Source organism: Rhinolophus ferrumequinum, chromosome 9 (genome assembly GCF_004115265.2).
Source record: "Rhinolophus ferrumequinum isolate MPI-CBG mRhiFer1 chromosome 9, mRhiFer1_v1.p, whole genome shotgun sequence".
Lineage (NCBI taxonomy): Eukaryota > Metazoa > Chordata > Mammalia > Chiroptera > Rhinolophidae > Rhinolophus > Rhinolophus ferrumequinum.
In genome coordinates this window covers 25025588-25040358 of record NC_046292.1, presented here as the reverse complement: position 1 = coordinate 25040358, position 14771 = coordinate 25025588, and the positions used below count along the sequence as shown (strand labels likewise).

Below are 14771 nucleotides of genomic sequence, written 5' to 3'. Positions count from 1 at the left end.
CATATGTCAAAGGAACAATTGGGGATATTTTAAAGTTTTTTGAAGTTTTAGGTTAAGGACCCAATTTAGGGAAATTTATTTTATTACACTACTTATATTCTGGTATTTTCATAGCCTCTCTCAAGGTAAGAAAGGTAAGAAGTCTATTTACTGAAAGTGTCATCTAATTTCATGTGGAAACAATTTGGAGTGCAGAGAGAGGTCTTTCTTTCTCCTTTTTTTGAGATTTAAAAAAAATATACATGTCAATGGACGTTCCTGAATTAAGGCTTACCTGTATTCCAGCGTGGCTACAGAGGTAAAAATCAAACTCATAGGGGTGTGTAATGTCTGTATCAACTGTTGTTCCAGCTGGGATATTGCCACTTCTTCCGACCTGGATTTGTTTGGTTAAAGTTTAAACAAACAAGACAAATATAAATAATGTGTCGGAAAGCACTTTTAAAAATGTATAAATATATAGGCTGATCCCATGATTCACTACATGCAGCTTGAAATATTACTTAAGCAGGCATTAAGAGCAGACCTTATTCTAGTCCTGGTTCCTATTCTTAAATGTCACCGAAAGGGAAAATAATAAACCACAAAGAGTTCTTAGTTTCTACTGATGCTTAACTGGTCGTTGATCCCAATATGGGTGGAAGACTTAAAACCTTTTTTGTTTTTTCCCCCCAAGTTACTTTAGGTGCTCTAATTTGTGGTACAGCAGGTACTCTGGCTTGTGTAATTTATGAAAATTAGCATTTTCCTTAGAGAACAATATATTTTTAGAAAGAATGTGAAGAACATCAACAATAGTCACCATTTGTAAAGACACAATAAAGTAGTGTCAGGTACTTTACATTAACAGTGTTTCTAACCCTGATAATTCTGCAAGTTAGGTATTATTCTGATTTGTTTGGGGAAAACCGAGGTTCAGGAATATAAAATAATTTGCCCACTAGCATACAGTAAAGGGCAGAACTAGGAGTCAAATATGGAATTGACTGCAAAGGCCCTATTCTTTTTATTTCACACCAGCAGTTTCAACATCTTATAAGGAAACAGACACCATGATTTTCTCTGGGTAGGTATGTGACTGAAATGGTTCAAAATAATGAAAGACTCCTAATAAAACACCTTAAGACACAGCTATATACTTACCTCCACCTCCTGATCCCTAACACATTTAAAATCATTGACTATAACTCTAGGTTTACAAGGTGAGCAAATCAGAAACTATTTTCCTGGCTCAGACATTATTTCTGCCACACGAGGGACTGCTATCGGGCATGAATTATAGCTGTATAGACCAAGCAGCCAGCTTTCACCAAGCACAAAACAAAGAAAACAGTTCGTACTCTAATAAATGATGCCTATTTGGAACAAACAAATCTAATTAATACATATAAAAAGTTATACTCCAGGTAGAGAGGAAGCAGAGTGCCTGGGTTCATATCACAGCGTCTAATTGTGTGATCTAGGGTATTTTACCTGTCTGCGCTTCTGTTTCCTCGTTTGTAACAGTCTCTAATCTATTATTAGTAGTAATATTTAGAACAAAGCGGAAAGAGAAGCAAACGAATGGAAAACTGGCATGACTAAACAGCAGACGCCAGTAATCATTAAATCTACCTTAGGTTTTCCTCATCCTACTTTTGAAGGAATCTTTGGTTTTCTAGGTACTGAAATGTACCTAGTAATTTAGGGTCAAAGGCCTTTAACAACCTGGAAGCCACAATAAAACTATCACTGCTGCTATCAGACAGGGGATAGAGGACGGTGATGAAGGCCACGCTGAGCCGGCCTGCCTGATCTAAGTCCTAGCTCTATCAATTATTAGCTGTGCAACCATGGGAGGTTATTTAACCTCCATGTGCCCCAGTTTCCTTCTGTGGAAAATGGGGGATAATAATAGTAAGTACCTCAGAGTGTTGTTTGTGAAGATCAAATGAGTTCAATTAATAAAAAATACCCAGAACGATGCCTACTATTATTTCTTTTTCCTTACTATTATCACTATCAATCACCACCACACTGTAACGAGCTAACCTTTATTGAGTACTGAGTATATGCCAAGCATAGTTCTAAGTGCATTACGTATTTTAATTTATTTAATCCTCTCAACCACACAAATACAGTAAATATTAGTGTTATCCTAACCTTGCTGAGAAAGAAAAAGGCACAGAGATGTTAAGTTACTCGCCCTAAGTTACACAGTGAGTGTAACCAAAGACCAAATATACACCAAGGACAAGAGACACTCCTGTGTCTCTCAGTCTTCTCTATTGAACTCCCTTCCAAAGGGGACACTGACACTTGAAATCCTCAGATTTCTCTGCTCCAAGGTTTGCAGGATGAGAGGCAGGGCACTGGAAATGATAGCTCGACTGCCCCTTGCCTATGTTGCACACAGACAAAAAGATGTATTTCCCTATGTATTCATACCTATTTCGCTTTCCTAATTATAAAAGTACACATGCACATTATAAAGTATAAAAAATAATTATGTGAATTTTAAAGGAAGCATTGTTTAAAACTTAGCTTGCATTAATTTCCACTAATCACTCTAGAAAGTCACTAGCTTTTAAGAAAACGAATTTTTACACAATATTTAAAAAAAGAATAGACTTTTTCTTCTGAACATTGAAGAAAAATATGAATAGAAAGAACAATTTTGAAACTATGAGTTTCTTTGCAACAACAAAAAACATTAATAGGATTTTGAACATTTGGATTGTTATACTAGAAGTTAGTTAAAAAGTAACCATTAACCTATCTTGAGGCTGTTATACTCATAATCTGCTTTGTTGAAATCTGCTACTATGTATTAGAAACCCTGCTGTTGGCAGAAAGCCTTTGTTAAGTGGTCTGTGAACTATGTTAGATAAGCTTGGCTTATAATAGTATTATAACAGATGTTAGATTACCCTTTCTGTCCTATCAGCACAAAATAATCGAGTGTGATGTCTCTTCTGAACCACAATGTAGGTTATTCCAGGTTGATAGTCTTTCTCCAAACTGATGCAGGCTTCTCGAATTGCTAGTAGTTCATAATATAATACCTAGAGAAGATGAAATAGAAAGATTTGATATAGTCAGTTGTTCTATTACACATACTTCAAAGTAAGATAATTATTTAGTCTTGGTATTTCTTAATCTCATCACTTTACAGCTCTCTATTCCAGCTTCTCTATTCTTTATACCTCTCTCTTCCATCTTAACTATTATCAGAGCATGGTCTCAGCAGTCAACTTCACATTCATCGTAAACATTTTAAAAGGAAAAATCTAAGGAAGTGTCTAGTTTGACTTTAGGAACTTGAAACTTCATTAAGCCTTCTAATTTCTGAACTAGACACCATGTTATAAACACAATATGTGATTTAACCACAGTACGATGAGATCCCAGGCAACCAACCTGCCTAAACTGTCCCTCTGAAACACCATCCCGATAAAAGATGATACGAGTAGGTTTGAACCGAGTTGACTTATAAAATTGAATGAGAAGTTCTCGGACCATGGAGGCCAAGTCCTGGATGATCTCCTGTCGGGGTCTCTGAACTCTTACTGTGGCACAGTATCTGCTTGGGTGGGCATCCATACTACCTACAACCTAAGTTGGAAAAGTAAAGGAAACAGAAATTAAGATAATCAAAACTACATGAATATGAATTTATCACAATAAAAAAATTTGAAAAAGGTACGTGGATTTCATTTAAATTTGTATTTTACTAAAACCTGACTACTTACCATCGAGCACTTTGAGTGTAGTAATTCCCAGTGAAGAACAGAATAAAAGACCTAATACAGGGTCAAAAACTATTTTCCTATAAGTAGGCTGCACTTTACATTTAACAATTAGATTCTAATTTATAGGTGTTCTGGTAGGCCCAAATAGTAAGAAAGAACAGAGACAAAAAGATGTACATAAAGAGAATAAGCGAAAGGAGATAAGCAAAAAAAGAGGACCCACTGAAACCCTTGATTTCTCTACCCGGAGCCATACTTAAGATTTTGGCATCATCTTAGCACTGTTAAACTTCATAAATTTTAAAAGAATTTTTCCTCTCTTACTGTAATGTCCTAGACCAGAAGGCTTGAATCCATCGTCAAGTCTTACTGTGTTGTATTTGTGTTTTGTATCTGGTCTTTAGAGAAATTAATCTTGGTTTTGAGAGTAGCTATCTTAATTTTCTCTTTCTGTATCTTTTTAATATTGCTATGTGTTTGAAGCAGAGGGAACTTTAAAGCATGAACTTAAAGATTCACTTTGACTATAGTCACTTATAGACCTACGGAGGCATGATCTCTGGCATCCAAATATTTAAAAAATGTCTACACATCATTCTGATCAGAGCCTAGGCTGAGAACCAGCTGGTCACTCTGCCTTCAGCTTCTTTTTCTTCCTGGGTAGTATTTATACCAAAGTCATGCTTCAAAAAATGGAACTTTACACCCCCATGTTCATTGCAGCATTATTTACAGTAGCCAAAACATGGAAACAACCTAACTGTCCCTCAATGGATGAATGGATAAAGAAAGTATGGCATATATACATATACAGTGGAGGATTATTCAGCTATTTAAAAAAAAAAATGAAATATTTTTTTTTATTGTGGTAAAAGTGGTATACAACATTACATATATTTCAGTGCAAAACATTTTAATTCGATATTTGTATACGCTACATAGTGGTCACCATTATAAGTCAAGTTACCGTACATAACCATACAGTTGATCCCCATACCCATTTTCTTTTCCCCAGTCACCTACCCCTCTGTATTGGTTCTCTGTATCTATGAGTTTTTGTTTTCTTTTGCTAAGTTTTTTTTAGATTCCACATATAAGGGAGATCATATGGTATTTTTCTCCATCTGACTTATATCACAAAAGACAAATACCATATGATCTCCCTTATATGTGGAATCTAAAAAAACAGAACAAAACAAAAACAACTGAGCTCATATGCACAGATACAGAGAACAGATTGGTGGTTGCCAGAGGCGGTGGTGGGTGAAATTGGTGAAGGGGGGTCAAAAGGTACACACAAACTTTCAGTTATTATATAAATAAGTCCTGGGGATGTAATGTACAGCATGGTGACTACAGTTAATAATACTGTATTGCATATTTGGAAGTTGCTAAGACAGTGAATCTTAAAAGTTCTTATCAAAAGAAAAAAAATTTGTAACTATGTATGGTGACAGATGTTAACTAGACTTATTGTAGTGATCAGTTCTCAATATATACAAATATTGAATTATTATGTTTACACCTGAAACTAATGTTATATATCAATTATACCTCAATTATAAATATATACATACATATAGTACTTCAAAAGTATCTAACTTCCTGTTAGTAATTTAAATGCCTTATTTATTTGAAACCAAAATATGGAAAATTCTTATCTTTCTCTTTTGTCTTAGTCTGACTAGAAAATAATCAAGAGTTTTTACAAAATGAACTAGAACTTGTCTACTTATTATACACATGGGGTTGTATCTGCTTTTTCTTTATCTTCTATATGTAAAAAAAGAACTCTGACCATCTTTCCCTTGCTTGGTATCGCACTACTAAAAAATAAATCCATACCCATTCTGATGGCATAAATTATAAGACTCTCAAAAGCTTACTAGTCTCACAACCCGCTATGCTACACTTCAACTCCCTGAATTTCTCGAAAGAAACCAGTTTTTGACAATCTAAACTTAAATTTTATCACTGTTAACGTAATATTTATTATACATTATATGTGGCATTTATGACTCATATTTGTTTCTCACACTAGTCTAAGTTATTGGAAACAGAAGTCATATAGCAAAAATAATCAATTAATAAAATCTATTTACAAGGCCTTTGATAATGATAAAAGTGGATACAGCGTACACCGTATTTGGTTTAAATAGATTAGTAGGAAAGGATAATGACTACCCACAAGTCTTAAAGAATTCAGATATGCTTAAACTTTCTTGGAAAAATGATCCCAAACTAGCAAATCCAAAGTAAGTTTTCTGAATTTCTTTCTTTTTTTTTTCTAAATCATTTTATCTTCTATAAGAACATTTTTATGACTATCAGAGATGGCTCAATAGTACCTCCAGGACACTTGAAATGTAAACACTTCATGAATAACTAAGAATACAAAGCAATATAATTTGTTAATAGATAAAAGTCAATTTTCTTCACTAATGAAAAAAGTTTTGGAATCATACATGAAAATTGTACCATTACTATCATTTTCAAGGATAAATAAGACTTATCAGATTGTGAAAACTTACAATTTATGTAAAGATTATTATAATGGATAGAAAAAATATATTAAAAATCTTAGTTTAATTTCTGAAATTTATCAAGAATGCCTAAAGTATGTTGACATTTTCAAAACGTTGGCAGCTGTTAAAATCAAGCAATTTTCAAGTTGGGTAAAACATTATCTGGCTTTCTGTAATTTATAAGAAATATACTTAAAATAAGTGACAGAAAAGTTACAGATATAGAGGTGGGCAAAGATATAATAGGCAGATATTGAAGTGGGAGTGGCAGTAGTAAAACAAAGAATTCAGGTACAAAGTATTAAATTGGACAAAGGTGGAAGATATTTTATATTGAAAAAAATGCAATCCATAATCAATAATGTTGTAAAGATTATGTAGGGTGCCACATGGGTACTGGACTTATCAGAGGAATCATTTCATAGATTGTGCAGATGCCTGCCCACTGTGCTGTATACCTGAATCTGAAGTAGAATAATACTGAGTGTCAACTATAATTACATATATATATATATATATGGTCATGGGATGTAAAGTACAGCATAGGGAATATAGTCAATGGTATTGCAACCGCTATATATGGTGTTAGAGGAGTAGTAGACTTGGGGGGAGGGGTTATCACCTTGTGAGGGGTGTAAATGTCTAATCATTATGTTGTTTTGTACACCTGAAACTAATATTAAAAAAAGTAAATTAAAAAAAATGCAATCCACCAAGCTTATATGTAATGCATCTTTCTGTATCAAAGACACTATTGAAATATATAAACAAACTTTGAATTACAAGAAGTAACTGAAAATATACAATCATGGATAGGTCAAACAGACAATATTAAGTTGGAAACAGAATATTTGAGTAATATAATAAATTTGATTTAATAGACATATATGGAACTTGTAGTCCCCAAACCAGAGCAGAATCATTCTTTTCAAAAACACAAAGAACATTTGAAAGTTGGCTCTCTCTATATATATTTATAAAAGTTGGTTTCAAATAAAATATCCTTAAAATTCAAAAAGCTGAAACCAAAATATTGATCCTCGCCTAAACTTTAGATAAGATAAACCTGCCTAATGACACTCACAGCAGCAATAGAAGGCTTCTTCCCATCACCAGCTGGTGGGTGAGTGACATCTGCTCCCAAAAAGATCACTGGTTGCTGGAACACAGAAGGTCTTAAACACATTTTTTAAGAGTTAGATAATTCATTTTTTTCATTATCCATTTATCTGTTTCATAATACTGCAACACAACTGCCAGATGCTGACAGAGCACAGAGGAGGTCCTATATAGACAGTTTCGAAGGCCTGAGATACTGACAGCTTTGTTCTCTTAATTCATGAATCCCTGGTCAGTGAAGTAAAAGCTGTCACAATGCATATGTCTAATTAATGTCTTATTCAGAGCAGTTTCTGCCTTAAGTAGTGGTGATGGTGGTTGCAAAGGACAATTGCTGCTAGCGTTCTTCATTAACAAACAAAAAATGCTAAACTTCCTCATATTAATCCACTAATTTGTATCAATCTTTCTTTCACTTACTTATATTTTAAGTTTATGTAATCTCTCAAGGAGACAAAGAATCATTAAACTTTACATTGAAAAGGATTATGAAAGTCTACTACTTCCCCTCCCCTGACCAAAAGTATAAATTTGAGTAACATATATTTGTCATAAAGTAGCTAGCAGTTAATTTTTTTCTAAAACTATATCCTTTAAGATTCAAATGATTATTTCTTAGTTCTTGGGCTTATTGATAAAATTCTATATTCATCTCACTTATGAATCTCATCTCATATTTCATAGGGATAGGAAATAGAGCAACACGGAAAACAGGGAAAAAAGAGCTTTAGTGTCAAACACACATAGGTCCATCCTTATTGTAATGCTTATTTGTGGTGCATACTGGTCAAGATATTTAACTTTTTTTTTTTTTTTAAGGAGGGTGCAGCTCACAGTGCCCCATGTGGGGATCGAACCGGCAACCTTGGTGTTATTAGCACCACACTCCAACCAACTGAATTAACTGGCCACCCCAAGATATTTAACTTTTTAAAGCCCTAGTTCTTCAACTATTAAAAGGTACATGTTGCTCAATTCTCCCAGTAAAACCCTTTCCTAGCCAGCACATCTTTACAGGTCATTACGTTTCATACCTCCTCAGAACTTTTAGATACAATGGTGACCCAACAGTAACATCTATTGTCCCACTGACTGCAGCAGTGTTGATATAGCTTACTTAACTGATTTCCTGAATTGACATGCACCTCTCTAATCCCCCCCACCTCCTTTCTTCCCTCACTCTCTAGGTGAGAAGCCTCATGATATCAGGTTGAAGATGACTATTGAATAACGGAAAACATTCTTCAAGCTGGGCTCTCCAGTGAGAAATAAGCTCTCACTACTTTCTAGCTAGACAAGAGATATTTTGTCTACTAAATGAAAATGGAGGTGGGAGGGGATTTTTTTTTACAGGGGAATCTCTTAATCTCATCCCAAACTTTTAATTTTTTGCCAAAATGTCTATTTACCTTCCATGGCAGGCATCACCAAAGCTGTTCCTTAAACAGATCTTAGATATGGCAATACATAGAAAAATTAAGGTATGAAAAATGAACATTTTATTAAGTGATTAGCTTATCTTACCTTTGATGAGGTACAAGAATATTATTGATCCCTCCGAGTTTAACATTTATCTTTAGGCACAAGTTTGAGAGAGTTTGAGGGGATGTTTTTATTACGTTCTTGACTTGAACACACTGTGTAGCCATACCCAAAAGTGTATCTCCTACACGTTTCACTTCCGCTATGGAACAAATGCAAATACCTCTAGTTAGAAAAAAGTTCAAACTTTACTGAAAATTAAGCTACTGTGTTTCTTCCCTTGAAATACATCATTACATTACAGGATACCAAAAATTACACCAATACTAAAACAGTGCTGTTAAAGATTAAAGCATACTGCTTTGAAGGTTAGCTTAAGTATTCAGTGATAATTTTTCCAGTTGTTTTCTTCTTTGTATACGAAAGTATATTTTTATCATCATAAAAATAGTATAATATAATAACTTAAAAACCATAAGGAGAAAAATATCATACATAATCCCTTGTTAGCATTTTATTATACTCTGTCTTCCAGTAGTTTTATTTTAATGCAGTTATAATCCTGGTATACTTACAGCTTTCAATCCTATTTCAAACCTTTAATTTAAAAATACAGAGGTACTACAGTGTAAAGAATAAAAGTTCCCTGTTCCTTTCTCCGTCTCTGCCATTATAACTATCATAAAGAGTTCAGTGTAATAACTTATATATAAAACACATGGAAAACATTTTAAAATCAAAATTGAGAACATACTATACATTTTATTTTGCAACTTGTCATTTTCACTTAATAATATAGTATGTTTTGAATCTCAATATATAGGTGCCCTTATTATTTAGAACAACAGCAGTTACTCTGTTTTTAAATGCCATAAGGTATCTAACTAGTCATTTATTGATATATTTTTAGCTTGCTCTGGTTTTCATTATTTCAAATGACGCTGTGAATAATATCCTTGTATATTTATTTTCGCTTGGTTGTGTAACTATAGCCTTAGGATAAATTTCTACAAGTAGAATTGAGAGGTCAAAGGTATTATGTATTTAACAATTTTATAGGTAACGACAAGTTGCCCTCCTTAAAGCTTTATTCATTCATTCAACAAATATTTAATGTGCACCTAACATATGCTAGTACTGTGCAAGGCTCTGGATATGCAATTGTGAGTCAACACAGACATTGTTCCTGCCCTCACAGAGCTTATACTGTAGCCAGAAAAATAGGCTTTAATTAAATAACCTCTCAAATTTAACATCACAACTGTGAAAGCAACATAAAGCAGAGGCACAAGATGCTTTGAGACAATCAAAGTGAGAGAATTAGACTTTGTCAAGGTCAGGCAAAGCTTCCCCAAGGAAGGGATGCCTGAATTAAAATTCACAAGGATGCACATTTGCTTGGTGGAGGGTGGAAAGTGGGATATGAGAAGCATTACAGGTAGAAGGAAGAGGATGAACAAAGAGGTCCTGTGGGGAAAAAAGCATAGAGTGAGATGAATCCCGAAGAGGTAGGAAGTCATGGATTTGAACATGCAAATTCTTCGAAGATCAGCTTAAATATCAATTTTATCAATTGCATAATGAAAAACTACTAAAGTGGGGGTGATAGGAAAAGAGATAAAACTCAGATTTATATTTTAGAAAGACATTGGCTATGGCAACATGTAAAAGGCTTGCAAGTCGTCACTCCCATCCTCACAAGACAAAAGCTGAACAAACTGAAAATCAATGATTTCTCTTAGATCTATCAGAGAACTGAGTTCACAGAACAAACTGTCACCCCAAAACAGGTGAATGCAGAGAATCACAGCCAAGGTCAGTTTGTTAGAAGCAGAAGTTGATGAAGCCAGAAACAATTAAACAGTAACTCCTGTAACTCAACAGAACAAAACAAATAATCCAATTAAAAAGTGGCCAAAGGACTTGAATAGGCATTTTTCTGAAGAAGATATACAAATGGCCAATAAGCACATGAAAAGAGGTTCCACATCACAAATCATTAAGGAAATGCAAAGAAAAACCATGACATACCACTTCACAGCCATTAGAATGGTTATTATAAAAATATATAGAGAGAAAATAACAAGTGTGGTGAGAATGTGGAGAAATTAGAACACTTGTGCACTGCTGGCAGGAATGTAAAATGATGCAGCTGCTGTGAAAAACAATATGGCTATTGCTAAAAAAATTAAATACAGAGTTATCATATGATCCAGCATTTTACTTCCAGGAATATATCCAAAAGAAGTGAAAGGAAGAACTGGAACAAACAGCTGGATACCCATATTCACAATGGCCCAATATTCACAATAGCCCAAAGGTGGAAGTGATCCAAGTGTCCATTGATGAATAGATAAACACAATGTGGTATACATATGCAAGGGAATATTATTCAGCTTTTACAAAGAAAAACATTCTGACACACACTAAAACATTGATAAACCTTGAGGACATTATGTTAAATGAAATAAACCAGTCACAAAAAGACAAATGTTGTACGATTCATTTATATAAAGTACCTAGAATAGTCAAATTCATAGAGACAGAAAGTAGAATGGTGGTTGCCTAAGATGAGGGAGGAATGGGGAGTTATTGTTTAACAGGTACACAGTTTCAGTTAGGCATGATGAAAAAGTTCTGGAGATGGATACTGGTGATGGTTGTACAACAGTGTGAATGTACTTAATGCCACTGAACTGTGTACTTGTTAAAACGGTAAATTTTATGTTATATATATTTTACCACAAAAAAAGGGAATAAAATTCTGATACATGCTACAACATAGAGAAAACGTGATGATATTATGCTAAGTGAAATAAGCTCAAAACAAAAGGACAAATATTGTACGACTGTACTTATATGAGTTACCTAGAATAGGTAAGCTCATAGAAACAGAAAGTAGAATAGAGGCTACCAGGGCTTGGTGGGAAGAGGAATTATTGTTTAAGGGGGACAGAGTTTCTGTTTGGGAACATGAAAAAGTTCTGGAAATGGACCCTGATGATGGAAACAGATAATGGATAAGTGGTAATTCACGACGATGTGAATACACTTAAAGCCACTGAACTGTGTAGTTAAAATAGTTTAAATGGTAAAGTTTGTTATATATATTTTACCACACATACATACAAAAACTTGTTAAAAAAACAATTAACCCTGGACTACTCCCATGAAAATAGTACATCAGAAAGAATGAAAACTATAATCAAAATTTGACACCAAATGACTGACTTAAGAAGCCATCACCTTTACAAATGTAGAGATCCCAGCTCTCAGACAAAAGAAGGCAAGACTACAGGAGAAGCTGAAATACAGTTAGCAGCACTCAGGAAATAAAACTTAAATTAAAAAAGTGTCAAATGATGACAGAGCTTTTCTATGAGAAAAACAAATGGGATGAAGGTTATAAAGTGGCTGTTTTTAAAAATAAGAATTCCAGAATGATTTAACACTTCAAAATATGTGAGTGGTAATTTGATTTATAAGTAAACATTAAACAATTAAATGATTTTTTTTTTAAGTGGAAGAGAAATACTTTCTCAGACAAATAAAAACTAAGGGAATTTGTTGACAGTAGACTTGCCTTTCAAGATGTGATAAAAGAAGTTTTTCAGAAAAAAGGAAAGTTAATATAGGTCAGAAATTCAGATCTATGTATAGAAAGAAAGATTAGAGAAGAATAAGCAAAGGTAAAACAAATTATTGCTTTCTTATTCTTAATTGACTAGATAAATGTTTAAAATAATAACAGCAACAATGTATTGGGTGGCTATAGCTTATGACTAAGTGAAATGAGTGAAAGCAATGCTATAAGGAACAGGAGAGCGGAATTAGGAATACTTTGTTATAAGGTACATACACTACCTGTGAAATGGTATAGAATTATTTGACAGAAAACTTAGATTAGTTGTAAATATATAATGCAAACTATAGGGCAACACCTAAAAATTTTTTAAGAGTAAGTATGCTGAGAGGAGAGAAAATGGAATAACATAAAATGCTCAATTAAAACTAGAAAAGGCAGAAAAAGAGAAAAAAGATTAAAAAAAATAAGAACCAACTACAGGTTGCCTACAAGAAACCAAGTTTAAATATAAGGACACAGATTAAAAATAAAGCGATACAGGAAGATACATATACTATGCTAATATCAAATAAAAGAAAACTGGAGTAGCTATAGTAGTTTCACACAAAGCAAACTTCAGAAGTAGGAAAATTACCAGGGATAAAGAGGAGCATTACATAATGATAAAAAGATCACTTCTCCAAGAAGATAGAACAATCTTGAACATATATGCACCTAACAAAAGAACGCCAAAATAAGTGAAGCAAAAATTGATAAAACTTCAAGGAGAAATAGACAAATCCACTATTATAGTAGAGATTTCAACACACTTTTCTTGGTAATTGACAGATCCAGCAGGTAGAAGATCAGTAAGGATAGAATTAATTTGAACACCACCATCAATCTACTGAATATAAGAGACATTTATAGAATACTTCATCCAAAAACAGCAGAATACATTCTTCTCAAGTTCGCATGGAACGTTCAGCACAATAGACCACATTCTGGTCCAAAAAAATATCTTAATAAATTTAAAAGAATAGAAATCATACATAATATAGTTTTAGATCACCATAGAATTAAACTAGAAATCAATAATGGAAAGATGACTGGGAAATCCCAAAATACTTGTATATTAAATGACATAATTCTATGTAACACATGGATTAAAGAAGTCTTGAGAAATTTAAAAATATTTTGATCAAAATGAAAATGAAATATAACTAATCAAAATTTGTGGGATGCAGTGAAAGCAGTGCTTAAAGGTAAATTTATAGCCTTGCATGCATATATTAGAAAAGAAGAAAGATCTAAAATCAATAACCTATGTTTCCACCTTAGGAAAATAGAAACAGAACACTATAGATCTAAAACAAGCAGAAGGAAAGAAAATGTTAATAATTAGAGCAGAAATCAGTTAAATTGAAAATAAGAAATCAATAGAGAAAATCAACAAACCAAAAACCTACTTCTTTGAATAGATCAATGAATTTGATAAAACTCTAGCCAAACCAAAAAAAAAAAAAAAAAAAAAGATACAAATTATTAACATCAGAAATGAAAAAGGAGTCATCACTTTTGGTCCCATGGACATTTAAAAGATAATAAAAGAATATTATGAACAACTCTAGGTCCACAAATTTGGTAACTTATAAAAAGTGGACCAATTCCTTGAATGACACTATCAAACTCACACAGCAGAAATAGATAATCTGAATAGGCCTGTTACCTATTAAATAAATTGAATCAATAATTAATAACCTTTCAAAAAAAAATATCAGGCTCAGATGATTTCACTGGTGAATTCTACCAAACATTTAAGGAAAAAATGATACCACTTCTCTATAATCTCTTAGAAAACAGAAGCAGAGGGAATACTCCCTAACTTATTCTATGAGACCAACATTACACTAATACCAAAACCAAATAAAGATATTACAAGAAAGCAAAATTACAGATCAATATTTCTCATGAGCATAAATACAAAAATCATCAAAAAAATTAGCAAATTGAATACAACAATATATAAGAATTATACATCATGATCAAGTGGGATTGAGTATATCCCAAGTATGCAAGGTTGGGTTTCAACATTTGAAAATCACTTAATGTAATCAATCACAGTAAGAGACTAAAGAAGAAAAATCATATGATCATATCAATAGATACAGAAAAAACACGTGGCAAATTCAGGCATTCACAATAAAAACTCTCAGCAAACTAGGATTAGAGGGGGACTTCTTCAACTTCGTAAAAAACAACTACAGAAAACCTATAGCTAACATCATGCTTACTGCTGAGAAACTAGCTTCTTTCCCCTAAGATCAGGAACAATTCAAGGATGTCTCC

General features: G+C 33.2%; 1 protein-coding gene across 7 annotated transcripts in view; it reads right to left on the bottom strand.

Annotated features, from left to right (window-relative positions):
• AGO3 (argonaute RISC catalytic component 3) overlaps nucleotides 1–14771 on the bottom strand; it is a 97121-nt gene that overhangs the window by 6747 nt on the left and 75603 nt on the right. For all 7 annotated transcript variants that reach the window (XM_033114704.1, XM_033114702.1, XM_033114703.1 and 4 more), the window contains 5 exons: nucleotides 8900–9059; nucleotides 7341–7431; nucleotides 3400–3594; nucleotides 2910–3044; nucleotides 275–376 (listed from right to left, as the gene is read on the bottom strand). In XM_033114704.1, coding sequence (XP_032970595.1) covers nucleotides 275–376; nucleotides 2910–3044; nucleotides 3400–3594; nucleotides 7341–7431; nucleotides 8900–9059 — 683 coding nt within the window. The remainder of the gene's footprint in view (nucleotides 1–274; nucleotides 377–2909; nucleotides 3045–3399; nucleotides 3595–7340; nucleotides 7432–8899; nucleotides 9060–14771) is intronic.